This window comes from Marmota monax, unplaced genomic scaffold (genome assembly GCF_021218885.2).
Source record: "Marmota monax isolate L192 unplaced genomic scaffold, Marmota_monax_Labrador192_F-V1.1 WCK01_AAM20220418_F8-fsc00208, whole genome shotgun sequence".
In the NCBI taxonomy this organism is placed as follows: Eukaryota; Metazoa; Chordata; class Mammalia; order Rodentia; family Sciuridae; genus Marmota; species Marmota monax.
In genome coordinates this window covers 1,528,812-1,556,342 of record NW_026693914.1, presented here as the reverse complement: position 1 = coordinate 1,556,342, position 27,531 = coordinate 1,528,812, and the positions used below count along the sequence as shown (strand labels likewise).

The following is a 27,531-nucleotide window of genomic DNA, read 5'->3' as shown; positions in this document are numbered from 1 at the left end:
GAAATCCAGAATGTCAACTCTTGCCTTCCACACACAAGTAGGTGTGTGATCATTAAATTCAGAGTGTGTGGATGAATCCAAGTCTGCTGGAGGGGAGCCTGGCCCTGAGATCTAGAGACCACACTTTAAAAAAATAATTTTCAGATGGACTAGACCCAGGGACAGGCAGGATACAATGTATGGAGGATACCTAGGATCTAGGCCAGTCCCGCCATCATACACGGAAAGGAACAGGTGCAGAGAATTTGGCGGCCTGCCCAAGGTCACCACTAGGACAGGCTCCAGCCAGAAACTGAGCTCAGGTTGGACTTTGGCATCTCCTTCCTGCCCTCAGCCTCTGAGACCAGGGACCAACCTTCTTTCTGTCTCGATGAATTTGCCCACTCTGGGAATTTTGTATCAATCAAATCATGCAACAAGTGACCCTTTGTATCTGGCTTCCCGCACTGAGCAGGACGTTTCTGAGCTCCTGCCCATTGCGACCTGCCCACCCGCCACCATGGAGTGTTCCAGCACTTTATTTTTATGGCTGAATAATATTCACTGTGGCCCCTTCAGGGACCAGTGGATGCTGGGTTGTTACAGCTTTTGGTGACTGTGAACAATGCTGCATTATTCACATGTGTGCACAAGTATTTGCATGAGTCCTTGTTCCCAGTTCTTTTGGGTATTTCCCAGGAGCAGAATTGTTGGCATTTACGGTGACTCTGTGTTCCCTCTCCCTGTTTTTTAAAATGGCGACCCATCAGGCTTCTCTGTAGCTGCTCAGAGGCCACTGGCATGGCTGATGTCTTGTGAAGGGCTGACTAATTGCTTAGAAAAGGCAGATTGTCCCCAACGGATCTCTTGGGAGAACAAGAGGAGGTGAGAGTTGATCAACTGTGTTTAGAACTAAGTATTAATACTTGAGCATGAAGTGGCACAGTCAAGCATGTGGCTTGTCACCTACAAGGCTATCACCAGGATGGCAATTGAATTTGCAGGGAGTTCGGGAGAGACTCAAGGCCTAGAGGACTGGACAAGGAGGGCTGACCGGCCAACCTCAGGTCCTGTTCCAGGAGGGACCTGGGCAGCCTGAGGGCAGACAGGATACCATGTGTCATGGGGAAGGTGTGCTCAGAACCTGAGGGCTGAATGGACAGATGTCCCAAGGAAACGTGACACTCTGCTACTCCAGCACCCTTCCCTGAGCACCCAGGGTCTACCCACCAGGGAGCCTGCCCTCCTCCCCTCTTCCTACAGACCCTGACATCACAGTCTTAGCTTGGTGCTAGGGATCTGCACATGCTAGCTGACACCAATCTCTCCCTCTGGAGCCCTACTGCCACCTTCGATCTGCCTGACCACCCTGTGCCCCATGGGAGAGAACTTGGGTACTGGAGGCCACTGGGACAGCTTCTGCCCTGATGCCAGCTAAATCCATGTTGTGCTCCGGAACCACTGGGGATGCTGAGGCATACTCCAGGGCCTGGAAAGGAGCCCTGGGAGGACATGTTTGTCCCAGGAGGGGCAGAGGCGGTTGTCCAGCACAAGGTCACAGCTGCAAGGTCTCCAGACTTTGCCGTCCCAGGGCCTCTCCTCGCCTGGCGCCGGCTCCCATCCCCTATGGTGGTGACACATTGTACTTCCCTGGGCCTTCGCTCAGGTGTCTTGGGGCCTGTTCTTACTCTGCAAGACTCCTGCAAAGTGCCACTTCCTCATTCAGAGTGCAGAAACAGGCCCGAGCAGGCCCGGGGCAGATCCGTGGCATGAAGGCACACTCGTCTCCCTCAGGTTCACAGTAAATCAGTCCAGAGCATTTGACAGTCACCTCAAGTGGCCTCCAAAGCTGCCCGGTTCTTCCCTATTTGTCCCCAGCTTGGTCATTCAGCTGGCCTCTCCATCATTGGCATGATGGACCTCCCTATTCCAGCCTCACTCCCAGGGGCTCTTGGCCTCATGCCTTAAGATCTCTGAATTTTTAGCCATGGTTTGCAGCCATCTCCTGCAGAGCTCTGAAGTTTCCACAGCTGGGCCCCGGGGAGGACCAAAGCTTTGCTGTCTCCTGTGTTAAATGGCGTGGTGGGCTCTTCACCCGACACTTTGAAGAAAAGGATCCCCTACCCAACCTGTTTGGCAATTAGCCATTTCAGAAGCTTCTGGAGCATCTGTTCCTCCTTTAGCAAGGCTTGCTTGTCTGGCCATGGGTGATGGGATGGCTGCTTGGCCAGGCCAAGCGAGCAAGCTCTGCCTTTAATGGCCAGTGGTGAGAGATGCACCAAGTGACCTGTGAGGATCCCATTGTGCCCCTGATGTGAAGACACTCTAGTTCAAATCTCTTTTATTGCAAGCTAAGCCCGTTTAATAGTCAGTTTCTTTTCAGACGTCCCTTTAAAGTGGGAATGCACGTCCTGATTTCTGCCTGCAGAGCACACATCGAGACCAGCACCTCACTGGGCCACAGCTGGGCATCTTACCAGCAGCAGAAGGCTGGTAGGAGAGGGGCAGAGGCCTGGCCCTAGGACTCACCTGCCCATGGCACAGAAGCACCCAGGTGTAGATGCTGAGAGGGCGCACCACCCGCCAGGCATCTAGGGTCTGGAGGGAAGGGTGCCGGGCGAGGGTGATGAGCTGTATTCACCGTGGAGAACCCGTGGAGAGTGACGGGGTCTGCAGGGAGACGAGCATGATGGGCAGGACCCAATCCAGGCGGAGCTCAGTCCCCTTCCGGAAGGTCTGCCAGTTCTCAGCAGGATGATTGTGGAGCAGGAAGGAGTGCTAAGGAGCCACCAAGATGAGCTCCAGTCCCGGGACAGCCGGCATCACCTGAAAGGACGAGTATGGCAGAGCTGGGTTTCAGGGACCTGTGCAAGGCCCGGGAAGATGACACGTGCCCTGTTTTCAGAGCAGCAGAGAGATGTGGAGTCTCAGGTGACTGGAGGAGAAGAACCTCCTGAGTGCGTCTGAAGTCAGATCAGTCATAGGGACAAGACAGCCACAGGCGGGGCTGAGGGGCCTGGCCGTGGAGCCATGTGATGCAGGGCTTTGGGCTCTGGTTGTTCCTGAATCAGGCGCTCTTCCTGGGCTCCCCAGCCGTTCCCTAACCCTAGCTGAGCGCTCTAAGTGTGTGGCGTGGGAGGCTGGACGTTGGAGGGGGCCTGGCCTGGCCAGCTCATGATGAGAACACACCCTTGCCACATTCCCCAGACTGGTCCTCTTGGGGCTCGTTGCGTTTGGAAAGCTCCCTGGACTCCAGCCCCGCGGGGCTTCTTCAGGTTTCTTGAGCGCACGAGACCTCGTCCCTCTGTTGCTCGCTCTTGTTCTTTTCTCTTGTCCCCTCATGCCCACTCCCAACTCCACCCTCCCATTCATTCTCCAGGCCTCAGTCCCAGCTTCACGTCTTCAAAGAGACCATCGCCCCAAAACCAGGTCCTCCCCTGAAGCTCTGTTTGTGACCTGGGAGCCTTGTTCCCTGGTGCCATTTAAAGACACCCTGCCACTTCTAGCTTTAAGTTTGCTCAGCTCAGGCTATAAACACAGCCCATCTGTCATTCTGCCCTCCTGCGCTCCCTCCCCGGCTGCCCACTCCCTGTTTGAGTTACACATTGTCTGTCTATTCCCAGCCTCATGAGAGCCACGGCCCCCTCTATCGCCTTCCTGCTGTGTCCCCAGCCCCTACCTCGGGCCATAACATGCAGGGAGTGCTCCGTAGGTTTTTGCTAACTGAGTGTCCCTGCTGCAGAGTTTCCAAGATGAGCTTTTTCCTGCTCGGGATCATTTCTATCCCTGGCTTGGCCCATCCTGAATTGGTCTTGGTGGAACCAGATGTAGCTTGGGGTCCACAGTATGTTAGTAATCACATTGTCCCCAGTGGCCCGAGACAAGCTCGGGTACCCAGACGTGCTGGCAAACCCAAGCCAGTGGGAACCCAGTCTGAGCACCCACAAAGTGCAGAAGTGCTTTTTCTCTTGTCTCCTCTCTGCAAAAGCTTGCCTTCCCCTCCCCCAGCTCCCTGCAGGCACCACAGACCCCTCCTGCAAGCAGCACAGAATAAGCCCCAGTCAGGGGCCCCATCTGTCACTTGAAGCAGGAGGGGACTCACATTTATGGAGGTGGGCGATAGTACCTGCCAGAGAAGACCACCTGCCCAGCTGACCCCCTCCCTGCCTAGGTAGAGTATGGGGACAGCACCACAGTTTTAGTCCTTTGATCTGGGAGGTCTGGAAACACCCCAAGGTTGACAGTAGGTTTCCAGGACCCAGGGGAAAGCACCGTGAGCCCTTGTGAGCCGCGTCAGTGCTGGCTGGGCAGGCCTGCCGCACCCGGGTCGGTGGCTGTCAGCTCCCTGGCCACAGAGCAGGGTGCTCTGTCCTGGCTTGCTGGCTCATTAGCGCTTGGTGCTGACTTTTATGATGTGTTACTTAGCTTGTAAATTGTCCGCCTGTCCCACCAGCCGGGGCAAAGACTCCAGGCCATGAGCTGGACACTGGAGCCACTGACTCTGCCAGATCTCGGTGCCATAAATGTCCCACTGACCTCCAGCACAAGGAGGCCAGATGCCTCCCAGGCCAGGGAGTGGGGTCACAGGAACCCGGCCTCTGACTCAGGAGCTCGGCAAACCCACTTTGGGAGGCAGCCTGCGGATGGATTGTGTCAGGCTTAAAGTCAACAGGCCTGGGGAAGTAAGCTCGGCACCCGGGGGCCAAGAGGAGAGCAGAGAACCTGTCCCGTGAGTCACTGCATGTCTTTACCCTCTGAGTTTGATTGTGAAATCTTCCAGGCACCCAGCGGCCACTACCCCGGGACTTAAAGGGGCCCGCTGTCCGCAGTGGTCATAGGGGTCTTACTGAAAAGGGGTCAGGCAGGATCCCTCCACTTACAAGAGCAGCCTGGGAAGAGCCCCATGCGGACAGGCCTCCCAGAGGGGTTGGGCTTCTCCAGGAAAATGCACAGCAGAGTCCCAGGGACATGAGCGTACTCGGGGGACCTGGTCCCAGGAGCCCATCTCATTTCCAGTGGCCCGTGTTTCCCAGCTCTGTCTTCCCCTATGTGGGGTTTCCTGCCAGGTTCACAGGCCTTTGCCTCTCGGTAGGAGCCAAGTGCTGGTGTGGACCCCTCCCCCTCGTCCGAATCTGTCCTCCCCACCGTCACAATCAACCTCAAGGAAATGGGGCAGCAAATCACCGCAAATAAAGACATCGAGTGGGCTGCCCCTTGCTTCCATGGGAGCATATATTTTTCCCGTCTATCTGTCCGTCCTTCCTTCCATTGAGGATCTGTTGAACTAGGGGTCAGAGTGGGTCTTTTGCCAGCACTGGCCTCTGGTGAATAAGAGGGGACCCAGAGGATTCTGCGTGAAGCCAGGCCCCCTTCAGAGGCCCCAACAATGTAGCCGCGGGTGCTGGGTCTTGCTGGACTGCCCTTGACATGGGATGCAATGGAGGTGGACTGTGGCCGAGGTCCTCTCAGAGGTGGGTGCTGGTGCCTCCAGGGACTGGGGGAGATGCAGTGGGCAGCTTTCATTTCATGTGATTTTGCTGCCATTTCTGTTTTATGTTGTGTTGTTTTTTTTTTTTTTTCAAGTAATGCTCTTAGGTTATTCAGGCTGGAGAAGATCTGAACTTTTGCCTTGAACTTGAGATTGACTCATCAGGGAAGCAGTTATATAAATAATAGGGCTGATAAGAAGATGGCAGAGGCCCATGGGAACCAACAGCTTCCTGCAGGGTGGAAATCAGCTCTGGACTGAGGGGAGAGCTGACAGCCACAGGCGACCCGGAAATGAAGGTTTCCATGCTCATAATGGGGCCATGAGGGTCTAGCTAAGAAAGACTTGAAGAATGCTTGGAGGGTGGGTGAGCTTCTCCTGGTCCAGCTGGGAGGAGGTTCGAGGTCACCTCGACAGGCCTTTCTCATTCACCGTGGGCTCTGCTAGTTGTTTTCAATCCGTGAAGACTTCAGTGGAGAAGACTGTCCTTTGTCCCTTGGGGATGGATGTCTATGGGATGAGGAGGGCAGTGGGATGGAGGAGCAGGAGAAATGGGAGACCTGCTTCCTCCTCCCCTCCTCCTCTGGTCTCTCTCACCTGGACTAACATCCACCTCTGGCCACCAATGTCCCCCTCCATCCCACTGTCCACACCAGCATCGCAAATGCTTAAAAACACAGTCACGTGGCTCCTCCCTTGAATGACCTTGTCCTAGGACAAGCTCCAAGTCCTTAAGAGGTGACTCAGCAGTTCCACTCTCAGTGTAGACCGGGGGTGTGATGGAAGACAGGTGTCCAAACAGAAGCTCGCCCACAACAGCTCCCAGCAGCCAGAGGTGGACACGGCCCGATGCCCATCGTGGAAGGAGGGTCAGCACTGTGCACCATGCCCCTGTACCAGGGCGTGGCTCAGCCCCAGAGGAAGGAAGTGCTGGCCCACGGAGCGGCAGGGATGAGCCTGGAAGTGTCTGTGCCAGGCAGGAGCCAGGCCCGAAGGCCACCTCCTGTGCAATTTCATTTCTGTGCTGCTCACACGGGACAGGTCCACGCAGGCAGAAGCAGCTGGGTGGTTGCCAGGGACTGAGGAGGGCGGGGAACAGGGAGGGACTGCAGATGGACATAGGATTTCCTTCTGGAGTGATGAGAATGTTCTGGAACTCGTGGGGACCGTTGCACAGCGCCGTCGAGTGTATCCTGAATGCCACTGAAACGTGTACTTTAAAATGGTTTAAATGGCGGGGGCTGGGGCTGTAGCTCCGTGGTCGAGAGCCTGCCCCACACACCTGAGGCACTGGGTGCAATCCTCAGCACCACGTAAGAATAAATAAAGATACTGTGTCCATCCACAGCTTTAAAAACTTTTTTTTTTAAATGGTGAACTTTATGTTATGTGAATTATCCATGATTTTTAGAGTCCTCAGTGTGTCCTCCAGGCCCACCTTCTATCAGGCCATTATCCCTTCACTTTGGCCTCCAATCATGATCAACACTTCCTGCCACTTGCTGTGACAGGGCTCTGTGCACACTGGCCCCTTGGACTTCTGTGTTCTTCATCTTCTTGTCAGGACAGCATTCTTTAGGAACCCTTAAAGAACCCCGGGGTGAGCACGGTTGTTACTAAGTTCTGTGTCAATCAGCTGTTCATGGCTGTGACAAAGTACCTGAGAAACTCAACCTAAAAGGAAGAAAGATTTATTTTGGCTTACTGTTTCAGAGGCTTCAGTCCACAGTTGCTTGGCCCCATTGTTGTGGGTTTATGGTGAGACAGGGACATCACGGTAGGGAGCGCACTGCAGAGTGAAGCTGTTCACCTCGTGGTGGCTGTGAAGGGGAGGGGGAGCCAGGACAAGATACAGTCCCCAAGGACCTGCTCCCTTCTAGGTCCCACCTGCTACAATTTCCAGCACCTCCCAATGGTCCCTTCAGCCGAATCCCTCAAAGGATTGATCCACTGCCGGAGTCGGGCCCTCATGAGCCAATCCCTTCCCTTAATCCCACCCCGGAACGTTGCAGCCTTGGGAACCAAGTGTTCAACATGGAGCCTTTGGGGAACATTCCAGATCAAGCCAGCCCCAACAGCCCCTCCCCTCCCCCTGCAGGGCAGGTTCCCCGGAGATCGCGGCCCTTTTCTGTGTCTGAAGCAACCAGAGGGCAGGGATCAGGATATTCTCAGTAGCATCACATTCGAGAGACAGAAGGAACTCGGGAGTTACCTGTGACTTGCCCCAGTCCCAGCACCAAGAGCACAGGACGTTCTCCTTAGGGATTCACAGTGGAGAAGCGTCCCTCCAGTCTCTGTGTTTCTCCTGGGCACCCTGCCTTTCCTTCCTGCTGTTCAGGGTGAAGGCTTATTCCCACAGGAAAGGGCGTGTGCCACCCGGTGGTTCAGTCCTGAGCTCCCCCACAGCTCTACCTAACCCAGGGGTATTTAAACACTGGTGAACTACATAGAGCTAAATGGGCTTTGCGAGCTGGATGGCCCCCCACCTGCCATTTATAATAGAGCTTCACAGGGAAATGAGCTGTGAGCACAAAAAGGCTGCAAGTGTCCTGCCCTCCAGGAGTCCCTGGAACCTGCAGCTTGTTAGGTGATGGGTGGATCTGACCCTCTTCTGAGGTTAAGCTCGGAAGTCAAGCCCAGAGGAGAACAGTGGCACCCGCACCCCATGAGCACGTCGGTGGCCATGTTTCCAGTGGCCAGGGGTGAGGGCAAGGCCCTCTACAGCCCCCTTCGCTCCCTTCCTTACACACTGTGGTCCCTGCTGCGCTCTTGAGATTCACCAGGAGGTCAACAAAAGACTTCGGAAAGCGTGGAAGGGAACCCTTCTGGTTGATTTTCCCAGCAGCACGAATCTCCATGGTTGTTAGGCACCGAGGGGAGGGTCCCTGGTGTGTGTGTGTGGGGGGGGGGGGTCTGTGCCCTAAGGAACCTCTGGGTGTGTCTGATGGCACGTGACCTGAAAGCCCCTGCTCCTTCTCAACTCAGCTCCTAAGCCCTGGAGCCTTTGCAGACAGCCCTGCTGCTGCTCAGGTCATGAGCACTCCCCGTGCAATGCTCCCTTCCTCATTCCTTTCCCTTAAAGGAGTGGGTTCCCAATTTCCCCTCGCATGACCCGGGGCAGCGGCATCTGGGCGTGTGATGGCTTTGTCCTTGCAGCATCCACCACCCTGCAGTCCAGCCTGTGGTGCTAGATTGGAATCAGAGGGATCCACGCGAAGGCACAACGGCGGTTGCTTTGATTCAAGTTGCTATATGCACAGATCAGGAACTGATCACCACCGTGGAAGCTGTCAACACGGCCGTCACCTCAAAGTGTTACCGTTCTTGTGTGTGTGGCAAAAAAATACTCTCTCAGCAAATTTCAAGTATACAGTACAGTATTGAGTGCTACAGTCACCAACTATAGGTTAGATCCCCCAAACTCACTTATCCTGTAACTGAAAGTTTGTACTCTTTGACCGACATGTCCCTGTTTTCCCTGCTGGCCCCTGGCAATCACCACTCCACTCTGCAATTCTATGAATTTGCCTTTTTTAGATTCCACGGGGAAGTGAGACTCTACAGTATTTGTCCTATGATTTCAGTATCTATGCATATGTATGTACACACACACACACACACACACAAGTAAGTAGACATGGAAACAAATACAGCTGTTTGAGCGAGTGTGGGTTAAGACGTGTATATACATTTCCTGAAGCAGGAGCATCCCCAGTGGCCACAGAGTGACCCCGGACTCAGATCTTGGTTCCTAAGCACCATTCTCCAATCAAAGGAACCAGAACTCCCTGGAGAAGTGGTAGATTCCAGGACCAGGAAGTGAAAACGCAACCTGAGTCAGGAGAACTTGGGGCTCCCAGAAGGTAAGGACATGCTTGCACAGGCATGGAGATATATCCAAAGGACACAGGAGCCACCGGAGGGAGCTCCCGCAGCCAAAGCTGGGACAGCGTGAGCCACAAAATAGTGATACTGTTGGGTTATAATTCACGTATAAGATAAATACCTGTTCATTGGTTCTGCACAGATAAATAAATAAGTACCTGGAGGAGACGGAATAGCTCCCTTACAGAATTCCAAGCTACCACTTAGAAAGAATGAGGAAGGAAGAGCTCCTGAGGACTCACAGTAGTGATCGGTGCCGCGAGACCCACCCATGAAAGCCGACGTCAGCGTGAGTGGTGGCCTCGCCAGTCGGTCACCGCTGACGTGAACAGGAATGGGACACGCGGAGTCGTGTGTGCCTCTGATAGGATGGGCCAGGAAGGGCAGGCCCCCTCTGGGTGTCCTCACTGCGCTGGATGCCCTCACCCCACCACGAGGAAACAGCAGGCCAACCAGGCAACTGGCCAGTGCCCCTCAGGTCCTGGAAAACGGGGAGAGACTGGAAATGGGTTGCAGAAGAGAGCAAAGGAGACGCGACCACTAAAGGCAGTAGGGACCCGAGCCTGGGTCCTAAAGCAGCAAGAGGACATGGCGCGAGAGCGGGTGGGGCTGGAGGAGGCCTGGAGTCGGGTGGGTGGGGTTCCAGGCACACACCATCACACCTGGCCAGGGTATGGCTTGGGGTAGGCGAAGGACCATTATTGTGAACTCCTGTCCACATGGATGTTCCTTAAGGGTCAGCTCTGAGTTGAAGGTCTCTGAGTGCTATGCGTCCCCTTGTATGAGGACCAGGCTGCTTTGACGTGACTTTGTTTTTCTTGGCCATGTGGTGGCATGGTCCTGTGACCTGACCTTTCTCCCCTCCCACCCCAGGGCGCAGTGACCCCTCCTGGGTCTCCAGGGAAGCCAGTCAGGTCCCTTGCCCTTTGGCTCCAGCACCAGGGTTTTCACTCTCAAGGGGGAATGAGCAGCAAGTGCTCCAGAGGTGACAATATTTAATCGCATGGGGTCTGGCCCCTGGGAAGGCCCTAGGGGGCACCCACTGGAGCTGATTACGTCCAGCCCATAATAATAGCCAGGGGATTCTTTTTCCAGTTACTAACTTGCTCAAGAGAGAAAAGGCCACCGGACGTGTGTTAGAAGCCAGTGATCCATTAGAAAATGCTGGGAACGTCTTTTAAAGCTTCTTACCTAGTATTGATATTTATGGTGAACAGAGATGTTTCACAGTGTCTGTGCCAGAGCCCACCCCTCAGTGGAAACTTGGTAACGGATGACATCAGGGTATGAACCATCGCTGTTAATCACAGAGTGCCCCCTCGTAAACTGAGATGACAGCAGATCCAACCTTGCCCTGCACCGTTTCTTAGGAGTGTGGTAGACAACACTCAGGCAGCCCTTGTGTGAGCTCTGGAACGAGCAGAGCCATGTTGGAACTGCCGCAGTTCCAACATGGGTCACCGGCCGACGGGTTTGGGAGGGATACTTAACCCTGTGAGCCTCGGTTTCTTCGTCTGTAACATGGTGGGCAACACTTCCTGCAGAGGGCAGTTAATTGCCACAGGAAAAGGAGATGGAGCTCAGCATGGGCCTGGCCCGGGGCAGGGGAGACAGTGCTGGCACCCCAGCTCTGCCTGCTGTGAGCCAGGCGCCTCCAGGGTGCACCAGGCTTTTCTGGAAGAGGTGGCTCTGATGAGGGTGTCCTCCCTGTGTCTTTGGTAGCAGGCTGCTCACCTCCCAGTTACTGACCTTCTCCCCCCCTCCTGCCCCCGGGCATCGACTTCATTGCTTCGGACCCTGCATTCACCCTTGGCTGACCACATTGGGTCATTTCCCAGTGGCAAAGCCCCGAGTTCCCAGCTGGCTCGAGAGTCCTACAGCACAAGGCGTGGGAAAGGAAAGGCTTCTCTCTCGCTGTCTTTCCCTCCAGCTTCCTGCTGGGGTTTCTTCAGGTCCTGCCTGCACCCGCAGCCAGCAGGCCTGGGCTGTGTACTTTCCACGGTGCTGGACTTCCACGGACAGCAGTGGTCTTGCCTTGAGGGAGGTGCTGTTTTTTTTGTTTAAGGGTGAGGGTCCAGCACTGGGCTTCCAGAACTTTCCTGGGTCCTGCTCCCACTTCTTACTGCAAAGAAGGATGGTAAGGCTGGCCCCAGGTCTGCACTCCTTGCAGGAATCTCCTGCTGACACAAAGGCTCCCTGTTGCCACTTGGGCCTTACACGCTGCAGGGTGTCCTTGCCTCCAAACCCTTTGCATCCTGGGATGTGTAGGTGCTGATGGGAAGTGCCCTACCTGTCTGCACATGCCCCTTCCCCTCCCTGTCCTGTTTACCTTCCCTTCAATGTCCTAGAATCTCATCTCATTTGCAAAGGAATAATCATTCCTGTTTGTCTCTGGAGCCCGGGCTGGTTGTCAAACAAGACTGCCCACTGCCAGGCAGCCTCCTCTGCCCAGCCACATCCTAAGTGCATGCAAATAGCCGGGACTTCTCACCAGCAAAGCTGAAAGCTCCCCTTTCAGTTCAGTTTGCATTGGGCGTGCAGTTCAGCCCTGTTCCCTTCAGGGAGCGGAGGAGGAGCAGGTGGTGTTGGCTTTGAACTCAGGCCGCGTGCCCCAAGGGTGAGTGAAGGTATAGTTTGGTCTAAACAAGGGTGTAGGAGAGAGAGAGAGAGAAAAAAAAAAACTTTGAGTTTTGCATTGGCCAGGCGCCAGGCCGAGAGAGCCGCGTGACAGAGACCGCGGTAGAACGCTATTGAGAGCATATGTTCCCCAGTGCAGCAGCCCTCAGCCCCCAAGATTGTGCCCAGAAGAGTGTTTGGCGGGTGGAAAAGAAAGGAGCCTTTCAGCCTCCCGGATTTGGCGCGCGCTGCAGTTCTGCTGAGAGCTCTTTTGCAGTTTCCTCTTGGAACGATTGGCTTATGCTGTCCAGATGTGCACAAGGAGATGGTTTTGTGTTTTGGCTTCCAGATGTGCACACACAGGAAAATGGGCTTCGGCAAAGTCGGGGGCCTGCAGCCCCTGGAATCTAGAGAACCCACAATGCCCTGGCTGGGTTGGAATCACCGAGCTTAGGATCTAGAAAGGCGCTATGGGTTGCCCTATTTATCTCCTCATTTTATAGCTGAAGGCACTGAGAGCCAGAGAGCTGTGACTGCTGTCTGCTGCTTCACCCCTGACAGTCGGCAGCAGACATCAGCCCTGCTAGAATTCTGGGGCCCGTATCTGTACACACATCTGTCTCATGGCTGCATTCAGCTGGCTTAGCAGGAGGTGCTGGGACACACGGTGTACAGACAGGCTCCTAGCTTGTGTGCTGCCAGGTCAGGAGAGGGAGGAAAGCATGAACAATAAACATTTTTAAAAAAGAACATATCATATGGTAGGTCAGAAATGCTGTCAGGAGAGAAGGAAAGATGGAGGTTTCGAAGGAGGAAAGAGAACAAGAGAAAGTAGAGTGGGTTTTAGGTGAGGTGAGGGCAGATTTCATTGAGAAGGTGACTCTATCAGTTTTCTATTGTTATAGAACAAAATACTTCCAAACGTGGTGACTTCACCCAGCAAGCATTGTCTCATGTCTTTTGAAGGCTAAGATCTGAGAGTGGCTCTATTGAGTGGTCCCAGCTCAGGGACTCTCATGAGGGCACATTTCAAACGTCAGCCTGGGCTGCAGCCCTCTGAAGGCTTGACTGGGAACTGTAGGAACCACATCCAAGATGGCGCACTCACTTGGCTGTTGGCGGGAGGACTTGGTCTTCCACACAGGCACCCCCAGGAGGCTGCTTGAATGTGCTCCCAGAGCAGCAGCTGGCTTCCCTAGAGCTAGTGGTCAAGAGAGGGACAGACGGAAGCTCTACAGTGCCCTTCAGGTTATGACCTTGGAAAGGTCAGATGACGTGGCCTTGAGAGGCGAAGTAGCAGCAATCACATGGCTGAGAAGGGAAGTTCCAGCGAAATGCCCTAACGTGCGAGGAACCAAGTGTTTTTTGTGGGAGCACAAGGAAACAAGGGGGCTGGAGTAGAAGACCTGGGGGAAGAGCAATGGAAGAGGAGGTCAGAGAAGAGTGGAGGGCGGGAGCACGTGGGCACGGCAGGCCAGAAGCAGCAGGCACAGCAGCACGTGGAGCCACGTAACTGGACATCACAGGTGTGTGGGGGGGTAAACTCTAGGGGTCCCGAGTAGAGGCAAGGAGACCGTTAGGATGCTGTTCCAGGACCTGGAAGGGCTCGGGGGAAGCTCCCGCCCGCCAGAACAATGGAGCCGGGAGAAGGGCTGGATCCTCTGGACAGGCTTGGAAGGTTGGTTCTTCAGGTGCCTCTTCCGATTTCTGTGAGGTGTGACAGAGTACCCAGGCCAACCCAAATGTCAGAGGCTCTCTTCCCTGAAGTGGCCACCGTTGCTTTTCCTCTCTGCCCTTCTGCAGCATCAAATGACACAAGGAGGTTTGCCAAAGACTCGGAGCCTGGCCTGGCTTCCCTCTGTGCCGTGGCCCATGCTGTATCTGCAGGCCGATTGGCCGACCCTGGAGAGCCTTGGGTTCGATGTTTGCAAGATGGAAATTGATCTTAAAGCCCCAAATGAAATAATAAATTTTTGTAATGGTGCTTAAAGCTACCTAGGAGAAGGTGTCATAATGCTAGAAACATTTCTAGAGGCCAGCAATGCTGTGTTTAATGCAGAAGGACGACCTTCCCCTCTAATGTTTTGATCCTGCAGAGGGAGAGATTGAGGCACTTGATGAATAAGAACCTGGTGTGGGAGGAGATGTCTGGGGGGATGGACTGAAGTGTCCTGAGGCCCAAACTTGGGGCCGAGGGAAGCTGTCCACATGTCACCTTTGCAGATGAGACGTGAGGCCCTCAGCTGATCCTCCTTAGGGGTCTTGAACTGCCTCCTAAACTATTTGAAGTTCACAAACAGACACAACTAAATTGCTGTTAGAAGTGAGGCTGGTGCCTCCCTCAGGAGAGGCTTGGTGAACATGGAGTCCAGGCTGCAAGTCTGGGGGTGGGGGGTGGCAACGCTCTACTTCTTGATCTGGATGTGGGTGTCCTGGGTTTGCCAGTTTCTGATAATTCAACCATCACAACATTTATATTATGTGCTCTTTCTGCACCTAGGTTCAACAGCAATCAGACATCTTTTTAGAAAGGTAATGGAAAGTTATTCTTCTTCCCAAAATAAGGCTCCCACACAGAAACTAAAATCCTGCCTTTAGAGGGTCAGTAATTTCTGCTCAAATTCCAAATGCCTTAGAGAGAATTAGCAAATAAAATTGCCAGTGGCCATGGATGGTTCATATCAAAGAGTAGAATTTGGGGGATTTTGTGTCAATGGGTCCAAATAGCATTTACTAGTTTGTGTCCAGTTTCTTTCACTCAAAATTTTGTCTGACAGATGCCTCCAGCCTGCTGTCCGTAGGAGCCGATCTTCCACTCCTGCCCCATACAGTGTTCCATTGTATGGTTGGAATACAATTCACTTATTCATGCGGATGTGGATAGGCGTTTGCATGGTCTCCAGGCGGGTACCATCTCTGGTTGCATCACCGGGGTCAGGAGCACTCCTGGGGTGTGTCTTTCCGTGACCATATGGGCACCTTGCTCCCAGGTGTGTGCCCCCGCCACACTGGAGGAGGAAGCCTCTCTCCTGGTCAGTGCCTAGGATTGGTTTTGTTGCTGGGAGACTTATCAGGGAAGGGTCCTTAGGGCATGCCGCCACCCCCCCCCCCCACGGAATCAGATATCCCTAGGACATAGGGGAGCGTCTCTGAACTCCTGCAAGAGGGATGTGCAGTGGTGGCCTGAGTCACCTCTGGCCACCACCTGCCTTGCAACCTGATCACCTGGGGGCTCTTCCCTGCCCTCTTTGGGGAGGGCAGCAGATGTTAAGGGAAAAGGTGGGTCATCCTCATCTCACCTCATCTCCCCAGCCTGTGCCAATCAGGCTGCAGGAAGCAGGCGGGGAAGATCCCTTGCGTGCTAAGCCAGCTCTGCTGAGCAGGTAGGGCCGGGCTGCCCTGCGGGGAGCACCCGGCCCCTACCCACCTGCAGGCTCATCAAACACCTCGACAGGCTGCCTGAGTGGGAAGCCGATGATGTCATCTCAGGCCTGAACAATCAGGCCTTTCAGGGCAGGACGGTAACAATCAAAACAGTGTGTAGGGCCTGCTGCACAAGGACACGCGCTCACCGCCCTGGGAGGGCCTGCAAGCCAGGCAAAGCCAGGCTTGTCAGGAATAGGCACAGCCAGCAGGCCAGAGAACGTAGCCCGGAGAGCCAGGCTGCAGGTGCCAAGAGGCTCAGAGAAACCTGTGACTCTCCACTACCTCCCCCAGGGCGGCTTGCTCCAACCCAGAACTGAACCCCAGGCTGAGCCATGATCCACGGGGTTCATGCAGGGGAAGCTGGGTACAAGGATGCAAGGTACAAGGTGCCCTCGAGGTTGGCACCCCAGTCAGGCTGACACCAACCACTGTCTCAGGACCTGGGGAGAGAGGCCTGGGGGTTCTGAGCCTCGTTCCCACCTCCAGCCCCAGCAATCTTGTCTTTCTGCAGCCGAGCTCTCCGGAAGGCTCACCTCCACCAAACCAAATCATCCTCGGCCTGCTTCCTGAGACCAGAGGCCTGGTGCACACTGCAGCAGCTTCTCCAGCTCAGACATCTGCTGAGTTAGCCAGCTCACTTGTATTGCTCATATGGGCCGGTGGAGCTCAAGCCAGGGCGACGTCATCCTGCAGGGGACCTGTGGCCATGTCTGGAGATAATTCTGGTTGGGGCTGGCTACGGGTATCTAGCGGGAAGAGGTCAGGGTTTCTGCTAACCATCTTACAAGGCACAGAAGGGACCCCCATGACAAGGAACTTGTGACTGAGTGTCCCCAGTGGGGATGTTGACAGCCTGAAGTGTCCTGAGGCCCAAACTTGGGGCCGAGGGAAGCTGTCCACATGTCACCTTTGCAGATGAGACGTGAGGCCCTCAGCTGATCCTCCTTAGGGGTCTTGAACTGCCTCCTAAACTATTTGAAGTTCACAAACAGACACAACTAAATTGCTGTGGTGAGCCATTCAACCCGGGTAATGGTGCCTAGGATGGTCTGATGGGTCTGTGTAAGACCTGGAGCTCCCACACATGGCTCAGGTTTAGAAGTTCCACTCAGACACTTCCCATCTGGTAACCCTGGGGACGCGTTACTTAACTCATCTGTGAAATGAGGAGTGATGCTCAGGAGGCGATCCAGAGGACCACGCATGCAGCCACCTGTCAAATGCTCACAAACACACCTGACACTTAGTAACCCTCGGTAAATGGCAGTAAATAGGATCATCATTTTTAACTCCAGCCACAGGGCCTCAGCTCCCTCTGATGGCATGGTAATGGAAGACTGTTTGCGTGGCTCCTGCTACGTGCTCTGTGTTGACTCACAGGGAAGCTTCCCCCAGGCTAAAGTGAGAGGTTTGAATGCAGACAGACAATAAATGGATTTCAAGCCCCCACGTCACCCAGTGACTGACTCAGCCCAGGATTCCGTGTCCCAAAGATGGGGTGGGGACCCTGGGTAGAACCCCAGGCTTTTGGCCTTAGAGGAGCCCTGGGCTGGGCAATCATTACTCAGGTTTAAAAAAAAAAAGAGAGAGATTCTGCTGGGAAAGACTCATAGAGGATAAATGGGGTGGATGTCGAGGGTGATAGGCTTTGGATCAGACATTTGATGTTTTTGTTTGTGGGTCGGCTCTGACTTGGGGAGGGGAGGAAAGCCTGGGTGGCCCGCGCTGTCACATCTTGGCTTCATCTGCTTCTTCCTTTCTGAAGTGCGCTGTCTCTCTCTATTAAATCTGCCCCCTTTCTTCTAAGTCCATCTAGAAGGTGGCCTCATCGAGGAGGGCTCCCCATGACCTGCTCAGTGCTTGGGGTCTCCACGGCCAAGCTCAGGGCCCCCACCACAGCTGCCAGCAGGCTTGGGTGTGTCCTTCTGCCCTGTGTGATTGTGAACTTGAAGGTGGGGTCCTTCTCGGCGTCGTCTTCCTGTGTGGTGTGAGCTCTTGCCTGGACCAGGGCCTGGGGCTCCGGTCACTCCTGGGAAGCTGGCCACCTTGCTGTTTCAGGGCCTGGTTCCCATCAGAAGTCTCAGAAGTGAGGAGGCTGAAGAGAACTCCCTGTGAGGCCCCCTGGGCACAGGCTGCGGGGTAGGAGGCCTGAGTGCCCGGCTCAGCACTGCCCCCTACAGGAGTGGGCAAATTTACCAGTAGCCACCGTGGGACAGGCACCCAAGCTGGGCTCAGGGCTGTGACTGGCTCACAGGGATTGTTTCTCCCCACACAGGAACCCTGCAAGGGGTGCAGAGTTATGCCCATTTCACAGATAAAGCAGAGGCTGGCACTGGATTGGCCACGGTGCACCTGGGGCTCCCACCCAGGGGTGTGTGACTCACATTCAATGGGTCAGATGGCCTCCAAAGCCATTAAACTTGTCTGGGCCTCTATTCTACCATCACAGTGAAGGTGTCCAGCAAGGTGACCTCCAAAGGCCCTGTGGCCCAAGTGCTGTCTGACCTCTAACTGCCGAGGTAGGACTCGGAGCAGAAGGAGCTCTCAGGAGATGAGAGGTCAGCCCTGGGGAGATGGGCTCAGGCGTCTCCCAGGAGGCAGGGGCAACAGCCCACCGGGATTGGCCTGGCTTCCTGTTTCCCGTGTCTTGGCATCAACGATCTCTGAAGATAAGGACAGGGCCCGGGAGGGCTCCCTACCTAGTAGCCTGGAGGGACCCGGCCATGTGCCTCTACCAGGCTGAGACAGCAAGGAAGAAGAGTGACAAAGCCCCTCGGGGCTGCTCACTTCTGCCCTGTGTGCAGACAGGAGAGGCCCAGCCAATGACAGCGCCCTTCACCCTGCCTGCACCACCCTGGCACCCCTCATGAGCCAGCCTCCTCCATCTGCTGGGAGTCAATATTTGTGAGTGAGCCCCGCCCCCACCCCCCCACAGGTCTCCCACCCCCGGGGTTTTCCAGCTGACTCTGGCCCTAAGCAGCCTGAATTGCTCCTTTGTGTCCCTGCCCAGGCTCAGAGCAAAGTGCTGCCGTCCCTGCAGGGAGGCCATCTCTTCCACCCTGCAGGGCTCGGCCAGCCTCTGGGTGTCACTCAGGGCAGGGCAGGAGACAGCAGCCCTCACGGACTGACCTGGTACCCCTGAGGCTGGCAAGGGTCACACGGGAGCTGACTCTTTAAAGGGAGGTGTGGGTGACCAAAGGGTCCAGAGGGTTGGGACTTGCACGAGACCACTGCGAGTGTTGCGTCGGCCGTTTATTTTTGAACATCTCCTTTTCCAGGGTTCTGCCTTGCCCTTCGTGACAGGTTGAAGTTCTCATCCCCAGTTTGCCTTTGCCACCTATCCTTGGGTGCTTCCAAGGGTGACCAGCTCATCCCCCTTGTCCTGGGATGGGGCTGGTTTAGCACTGAGATCCTGTGTCCAGCTCCAGGCACATGGGAATGGTTGGGAACCCTGTTTGCACCTCAGAGGTCACCTGACCCCTTGGCCTCCTGGTCTACGCACTGCTGGGAGGCTCCGGGGTTGGACGTCCACTGCCACTCATCTGCTCTCTGAGTCCCAGGAGGGAAGTGCTTGTCGTCTTCCTGTCTGCCGCTCGCTCCTCCTGGGGATTGAGAAAAAATTAAAGATCAATGTACACTGGGAAGTGGGCTTTAGGAACCAACCCTGCTTCAGACCTCAGGGCTGGACTCGGGGTCAGTGGCTCTCTGGGCCTGTCCCTCCCTGGCAGATTCCCATTCCCAAGGGAAAGGAAGGGCAATGTTTGGACGCCCAAGCCAAACCTACCTCCTCCTCCACGAGGCAGCCCTCCAGGACAGAGCCTTGGCTCACCTTCCTATGAGAGGCCTCCTCAGGCACTCGTGCCCCCTCGGGCAGCCCACAGCCTGGCCCAGGGACACTCTGCCCTATGAACCCGCCCTCCTAGCCTCCGCCACTTCTTCCCTGAAGGCCCTTCCCAGCCTTCTGGCAAAATCCCCTCCTTATTGCTTCCTGGCAGACCCTGGTGACAGGTCACCCTGGGGCTTGGCGGTCATGGGAAGGGCACCGTCAGAGGGCAGCTTGCGGTTCTGTTGGTGAAGGGCCCTTCCTTCCGCCTTCTCTTCCCTCCCATCTGCTGGTCAGGGGGCAGTCTAGAATGGTGTCTTTGTGCCGCTGTTTGGGAGGGCCCTGGGTGGATCTGTTCCCCGCTTACTTTTGGAATCGTCCCAGCCTGTTCTGGAAAGGAAACCTCTCATTTGGGCTTTTCCTTTCCCCAGGCTGCAAGGAGGGAGGCCACCCAGCACCACTCAGACAGGAGCGCTGCCATGCAGTGTCCCCTTAGGGGGAGACCAGAGGGGTGCACAGTAGGGCTGCAGGAGGCCGGGGGCTTCTTCCACGCCACCAGCTCCTGGGAGGTCCCCTTTCCCCGCCAGCCCATCCAGGCTGTCCCTTCCTGCGTCAGTGCCCCCTCACCCTCCCAGGCCTTCATTCCCTCTGCACCTAATTCACCATCACACCTAACTCAGCTTCGACCCTCCTGCTCTTCGTTTGCTGGGATCCCCATCCATGGCTTCACATTCTGCAGGGAGTGAGCACCCCGTCTTCAGGCTGCCAACGCAGTCGCTAGTGGCCCCTGGTGTCCTCGACCTGAAACCTGTGTTGGGGATCGGGACAGCAGGGGAGGAGCTCCTGAGACCCAGGTGGGCTTAGCAACCATCCTCATCCCCTCTGATGACTTCTTATCCAGAGGTTCTCAGTGCTGTTCCACGCTCTTAAATAAATCTTCAGGCCCAGAGTCCAACGCCACGACTCATCAGGACCTGCAGGAGAGGGGCCAAGATCCTGGCCTCTGCTAAGGCTCCCTGGTGACCGAGACCTGGTGCATTGAAAGAGCTGTGGATTGAAATCACTTTTCAGAGCTGATCCGAGTGGTGGGGAGAAGTAGAGGGTGTGGAGGGGTCCGGCCCTTCCATGGGGTCACCTCTACCTAACCGCTGTGGACATCTCACAGAGGCACAGCATACAGACCAAGGGAACATGGCCCTGGGGAGGGAGACCCACATTCACAAGGCCGTGTAGGAAGGCAGGAGAGGCAGCCCTTGGCGAGGAGTGCAGGAGCCCAGCAGTGCTCCAGGAGACTCGAGGTTGGCCCAGCGAGGCAGCACCCTGCTGAGAAGCCTGGCGGGGTCAGAGGGTGTGGCGCCTGGTTGGGCTGGAAGCCCTGTGCCAGAGCCGGGCAGGGCAGAGGTAACAAGCCTTGCCAGGGATGGAAGAAAGGGGTTTCTGTGCTGCTTATCGGGATGGTGGCTCCCAGGCAGGATGTGGAGTAGGCTTCCACAGCCCGCCCTGGGGATGGCTGCAGTTAGTGCCTTGTCACGGCCAGGACTTTGGACAGGGCGCGCCACCTCTGACTTGCTAGTGACATTAGCTGGCAGCCCTGTGGTCATGCTGGGGGTGAGTCGTGTTGTCCTTGTGCACACGGGGACAGATCATGACAGTGTCTGAAAGGCAGCCACCAGCTGCTATTTTCACAAGACCTGGTGGGACCCCTCAGCCTCCCTCACTGGAAAGAAACCTTGGACTCAGCGCTTTCAAAACATCAAGAAAGCTGATGGTGTTCGCTCCGCCAGTTGGGGGGCAGCAAGGAGATGCTGAAGGAGGTCAGAGGGAAAGGGTCCCACTGTAGGTGGCCGAGAAGACAGGGTGGGACTGAAATGTTGGCAGGAAGGTGCCCATAGGTTTGTTTTGTTTTGTTTTTTTGGTATCAGGGATTGAACCCAGGGGCGCTTAATCACTGAGCCACATCCCCAGCCCTTTTTATATTTTATTTTGAGACAGGGTCTTGCTAAGTTGCTGAGGGTCTCCCTAAGTTGCTGAGGCTAGCCTTGAACTCGTGATCCTCCTGCTCAGCCCCTGTAGTCCCTGGGATTACAGGAGTGCACCACCACACCCAGTTTACCCATAGGTTTGTTCCTTCCACAGAAATAAATTTCAAATCTCCCCTGCTCCTGGATAGGCGCTCAGGGTCTGCTTGACCCTGGACAAGCTGTAGTTCCGCCTGTAGCTGATTGGAACAGGCATAGACAGTGTGTCCCAAAGCTGGATTGTGTAGTCCTAGACCTGGAGCCCAAGAGGCAAGCTGTGAGCTGTTGAGTGATCCCAAAGCCCTGCTCCCTGGCAGAGATGGGTGCTCATCATTCCCCCGCTGCCCCCTGCAGATCCATAGATCCCAGGGCCTTTCCAGGGAGAAAGGGAACTCTTGACCCTTTTATCCAGCCCTGTAGACCAGCTGAGGACTGATGGTTGTGGGATCAGAAGACCTGGAAAAGCAGGAGGCCCAGAGGGCCCACCAACTGGTACCTGTGCACACTTCAGGAGCAAGGGAAGAACAAGACCTTCCCCTGACAATCCAGCCAGGTTTCTCTTCTGATCCTCTGATCTCTCCTGATCCCCATCTGCCTTGGAGAGTGTGTAAAGCCCCTGTCCATTCCCTGCCCTGTCCCGAGTAGAGGCACTTGAGAGAATTTTAAGACTGACTGTCTGCAGATACCAAGGACAGAGTCTTAAGGGTCACCCAGAGCTGACTCTCGGCGCTCTTCATCCAACGAGGGTTTCCATCCCTTGAAGCACTCCAGCCAGTGTGGCCCCTGCCCTACCCTAAAGATAACCTGTCACCAGGGACCCAGGACAGGTGCTGGGCGAGGATCCACATTCCTCCCTCCTGCGATGTGTGCTACCTGCCTCCGCGCGGGCCCTAACCTTCTCTTTCCTCCACCAGTCACAGTCCCCACCTGGCTCCCTGGTGCCAAAGGAGGGCTTTGGGCTTTGACCAGGAGCCCCTAGCCATGTGTTTTCACGGTCCAGACCAAAGCTTCATGTGCCTTCTTGGTTTTCTTCAGGAACTTGGCCATTGGAATTGGAATCCAGAACTTCCCGGAGGGCCTGGCCGTCAGCCTCCCCTTGCGAGGGGCAGGCTTCTCCACCTGGCGAGCCTTCTGGTAAGTGCTCAGCGCTGCTGTCACAGGCAGGGTCATACTGGATTTGAGGAGCACATGCACCATATGAGCTTCCTTCTCCAAGAACAGTCTTCCCATAAAACACCCATAAAACATGGCTCCCCACGGAATAGCCTTGTCTCTGACCCTCGACCTCTCCACACACCAGCCTGGATGGCCATGCTCCCACTGCGAAACCTCTCTGTGGTGAGCACACCATGCCCATCAATGTGGGGTGCACCTGTTCTATATGCCACGAGCCTCCATGACACCGGTGTTGCCAGCACCTGACCCTCATGGCCACCCCAGTGGCTCCCCATGCCCGTCACCCTGACGGGCATGGAGCACGGCAGCAGCATCTGGCGTGATGGCTACTGCTGCTCTCATCCACACGGGTACTTCCCCCCCCAGCCCCCCGCCACGGGCTTCCCTAATTGTACCTTCAGCATCCGCCATCGGGCCCACGATTCCCACAGGGGAGCTGGGGAGTCAGATGATCCTCCCGAGTCACCTGGCTCACCCATGGTGACTCCTGATGAGACAGGCTCCCTGCCCTCTGCTCGGGGTTCCAAGCCTCACATAATTCTTTGTTAAACAACCTGTTCTCTGGGAGGTACAGTGAGCACACTTTAAAGGACGGTTAGTAACCACAATTTAAAAATGCCTTCCACTTTATAGGACCTCATGACTTACAAGTTCTTGCACATACTCACACCCCTCTACTTCCACCCCCTGTTGCCCCTCTCCAATGTTGGAGTCCACTGGATAGAGAATCTAAGCCAGGACAGATCAAGGTGGCCTTCGAGACCTTTGTGTGCGAGAGCTGTGGCTCTTACTTCACCCACTGAGGTGCCAGGAAGACGGGAGGAGGGGGCCAGCAGCGGCCCCGGCCCACTGCAGCCTGGGCTTGACGTCAGAGCCACACTTTCCTCACGTGACCAGCCAAGGTCACGACTTGTACAACCAAGGAGCTGCCGGTTCTGCTGTCTACTCCTTAAGGCCTGGGGAGCCAGGAAAACATGGCCCCTGAGAGGATTCCGCAGCAAACCCAGGCTCTCTTCCCAAGTTCACCTTCTGCCCTGGCCAGGAAGGGGTCCGAGATTCAGAGTCCCCACAAGTTGTCCTCTCCTTTGGGGAAACGGGGTGGGAAAGACACCCCTGACCCCATTTTACTGAAGGAGGGACTGAGGCTCACAGGCAGTATTGTCTTGGCCGTCTGTCTTCCTTTTCCTTCCTTTCCTGAGGGTTGAACCCAAATCCCGGGAGCTCGTTAGCACTGAGATGCATCCCACATCCCAGCCCTTCCTAGTTTCTCTTTTGAGTCAGGGTTTTGCTAAGTTGCTGAGATTGGCCTAGAACTTGCAATCCTCCTTCCAGAGGCTGTGTTTCTTGCCAAATGCCCCCCCGCAAAAGAGGTGCCCTGACTTTTTGTCTGTTGGTGTGGGGCTCAGGTTCTGGCTTATGGCCTGCTCTCAAAATTCTCAGCACTCCTATCTGCTGCCGTTTCCATCAGAACTCATTTAATTTCAAAAAACAGAGGCCCCCCTCTTGCCTGCTCAAATAAAGGGAGAGATCCCATCTTCATCCAACGTGGGAGTTGAGGGACAAGGCTCTCAATACACATGTAGCCAAGTGGCTCCCCCCCTCCAACAGGTAGCCACTGTGGCCTGAACCCCCGAACAAGCCAGACTCAACTGTCCATGGGTAATGCCCATCACTCCTGATTAGCTCCCTGTGGCTCGATGTGGGCATCAATGAGATGAGTGTATACACAATGTGGGGTAGCCCCATGGCAGAGTGCTATTCATCCATTTAAAGGACTGTGGTTTGAGACTACGTGTGCCCAGTGAGAAGCAGCAGAAAAGGACCACGTATCGTATGGTTCCCTTTACACGGAACACTCAGAGTGTGTAAATCCACAGAGGGAAACCAAAGTAGATTTTTGGTGCTCAGGGGTGGGAGGAGCAACAGTGGCAGCTAATGAGTATGGGATTCTTCCTGGAGTGAGTGAGAATGTTCTGGAATTAGGTGGGGTGACGTTTACACGACCTTGTGAACACCCTGAAAACCACCAACTCCAGGTCGGGTGGGCGTGCTGCGTGGGAGAGGAATGTGCCTCAGTGAAAATTGAAGGCCTGAAGGGAATTGGGATGGGGTCCTGTGAGACCTGTTTTTGCACGGCCGTGCTCAGGTGGGAGGTGGGACGGGATGCACCGTTGTCAAGGGCTGGACCACCAGCGTGGGGGTGCCGAGTGTCTGCTGGGCTCCCTGCAGCCGCCTGTCTCTGTTCCTCCCCAGGTTCGGGCAGCTGAGCGGCATGGTAGAGCCGCTGGCCGGGGTCTTTGGTGCCTTTGCCGTGGTGCTGGCCGAGCCCCTCCTGCCCTACGCTCTGGCCTTTGCTGCTGGCGCCATGGTCTACGTGGTCATGGACGACATCATCCCCGAAGCCCAGATCAGGTGCGGAGCTCCGGGGAACCCGCTCTCGGCCTCTCCTCTGCTTGCTTCCGTGATCACCTGCCACGTGCCCTGGCCCCGGAAGACGCGCACTGTCATCGTTGTATATAGTCTCTGCCTCTCTGGATTCCTCTGGGGCTGAGTGTTAGTCCGCGTGATACACACAAGTTGTACTGTCCAGCTACGGGCCGGCTGTCAGGTGGCAGCCGGAGGGACAGTGCCCTGCTTTGTGTCATTCTGGCTTTTGTAGCAGAATAATTTTTAAGCCAGTGCATAAGTTCAGATTAAATAATATCTTTGTGAAATCACTCTTTATTCTTCAAGTATACAGTCTAAAGAGCCCTGGGCAGGTGACTTCTCTACGCCTCTGTTCCCCACCCACCCCCAGGAAAATGGGGGTCATGGGGACATGGACCTCATGAGGCCTTTGCTTGGGATTAAGAGTTAATCTGCTTGCCTGACGTGTGGTTAGGCCCAGGAAATGTCGCCGTCATTAACTGTAGAACACACTGCTGGAACTGGGCATTGCGGGGAGCCTTGGTTCGCAGGCGTGGTCTCAGGGGCGCTAAGTTAGTCTCACTTTTCTCCCTCTCCTTCCCTCCTAGTGGCAACGGGAAGCTGGCCTCCTGGGCCTCCATCCTGGGATTTGTGGTGATGATGTCACTGGACGTGGGCCTGGGCTAGCTCTGGGTCCCGACACACCCCCGGAAGGACAGCACCAGACCTCGATGGGACCACGAGCCTTTCTTCACATTAAACTATTGCTCCCTTTCTCTCCTCCTCGTCTCACTGCCCAGATCGGCCCTGACTGTAATAGAACTATCTTGACTTTGTTTTTGGGGGAGATGTTGGTTTTCTTTGGAATCTCAAGGTGTCATGGAACCACAGAGTCTTGCTGTGGCCACTGAATGGAATCTTTTCCTTGGTGGGACTGTTGGGACCTACAGATCAGGGAAATCTCTGCTCTCCTTCCTTTATCTCCCTCGCTCGATTCAACCAACCACAGCTCCTCAAGGTCACCCACAGCAGCGAGGAACCAGGAGAATTCTCCTAAGAAGTTTGGCCTCCAGCCTCCGAGCTGACTGGCCGGCAGCCCTCCTGCTCCTGGGCTGCGGGTCCTCCACACACCTGGAATACCTGGACCTAAGCATTGTGAACACAGCAATTCTGCTCTCCCAGGCTGAGCTGGCCAGGAGACGAAGAGTCCCCTTCCTCCACCTGCCCAGGGAGTCCTGTCCGGGAGAGGGACACAGACTGAGGGAGGAAGTCGGCTAGTCTTTGGCTTTTCTATTTTTTTTTTTTAATTTAAGGCTAAAATTGGCCTTTTTGAAGTTAAGGGAATTCAGGAATTAGGACAACTGTGAGCCCCCTGACGAGGAGAGAGTGGATTCCAAGGGCAGAGTGGTTTTCCACGGTTCCCAAATCTCCTGGGCGTTAATTTGATAAGTGGATGAGCTTCAGTTTCCTAAGAGACTTGGGGATACCAGCAAGCTGCTAGAACCCAAACCCTTTCTCTACTAATGAAAGGAGCCACTGAAGTGAAGGAGGGACACTTAGGACCTGCCATGGGTCCTTCCCCACAGGCTATTAGGTAACTTACAACCCAACCGAGAACCCTGGAGCCACAGCTAGCTTTGTCGGAGTCTGGCCAGGGGGCTCTGGTTGGGAAAGGAAGAGGGATAGGAAAAGTACATATCATTCTGAAATGACCGAGCAGAACGACAGGACCTCTGTCCGAAGGCTCGCAGCCAGGAGCCAGTAATTTAGGCACTGTGTTCTCGGCGCCTGATCTCTGAGTTTACATGTTCCGTTGTTTCCAAGGGCAAATGTCCTTCTCCGTGAATGCTCCAAGACCCCAGGGGCCACCCTTCGGCTGGGTCAGTGTATGTTCTTCCAAAGCACTGGTGATCAAAATTGCAGACGCATTCAGAGGGTTGATGGGTCGGGATGAGCTGGTTTGGTGGTCGGTTGGTGTACATGTGTTTTATTTTTGTCTTTGGGTATAGTTCTGCATAATTGAGATTGTTCTTTCTGCCTGATAAGACCTTGTAACTGTGATTCATATCAATAAAGGGAATGTTGTTGTGGGTGACCTGTGTCGTGTGCTGTCCTCCCGAGCTGATGCTTCTCAGGAATGTACTGTGTGCTTGGAAGGAACATCTGCCCCACCCAGCACCAGCGGGAGCAAAGGGAGCTCAGGTGAGAAGGCCGGGAGATGTTTGGCTGTAAACAACCTCAGCCAACTCCAGCTTACTCCAGCAGGAGAGGAAATCCACGGGTGGCAATTAAGGGACTCACAGGATTTGTAGGAGAATCGGAGATGGAAATGAGTTGGAGCCGAGAAAGCCCATGGTCTGGGACCATGGCCCAGTCATGCCTGAAGAAGAGCTGGGCTTAGGGGCCATGACCACAGTGCTGCTCCCTAGACACTGGACACCCCTTTGGGAACTGTTGCCCTGCATGTGAGAGTGAATGCACACTGCCCCAGCTCTTGGGTCCTGGCTCCCATTCACAGTTCCTTCTCATTTTCCAACAGTCTTTGGTCTGATCTGTAAAGCTAACAATGACCTCATGCCCCATATGCAACAGAATAAAAGAAGACAATTGAAATATTTATATATGTATGTGACACAGGCCACAGCTCTCCCTTTGTCCCCTGGAGGAGAGACCTGGATGCTTCCCATTTCCAACCAGCACCTCAGAGCCAGAGG

General features: G+C 55.1%; 1 protein-coding gene across 6 annotated transcripts in view; it reads left to right on the top strand.

Moving 5' to 3' along the window:
* Slc39a11 (solute carrier family 39 member 11) overlaps positions 1–26,912 on the top strand; it is a 395,002-nt gene extending 368,090 nt beyond the window's left edge. For all 6 annotated transcript variants that reach the window (XM_046463436.2, XM_058585298.1, XM_058585297.1 and 3 more), the window contains 3 exons: positions 22,271–22,369; positions 24,665–24,823; positions 25,426–26,912. In XM_046463436.2, coding sequence (XP_046319392.1) covers positions 22,271–22,369; positions 24,665–24,823; positions 25,426–25,504 — 337 coding nt within the window. In that variant the 3' untranslated portion in view covers positions 25,505–26,912. The remainder of the gene's footprint in view (positions 1–22,270; positions 22,370–24,664; positions 24,824–25,425) is intronic.
* Positions 26,913–27,531: the final 619 nt, after the last annotated feature.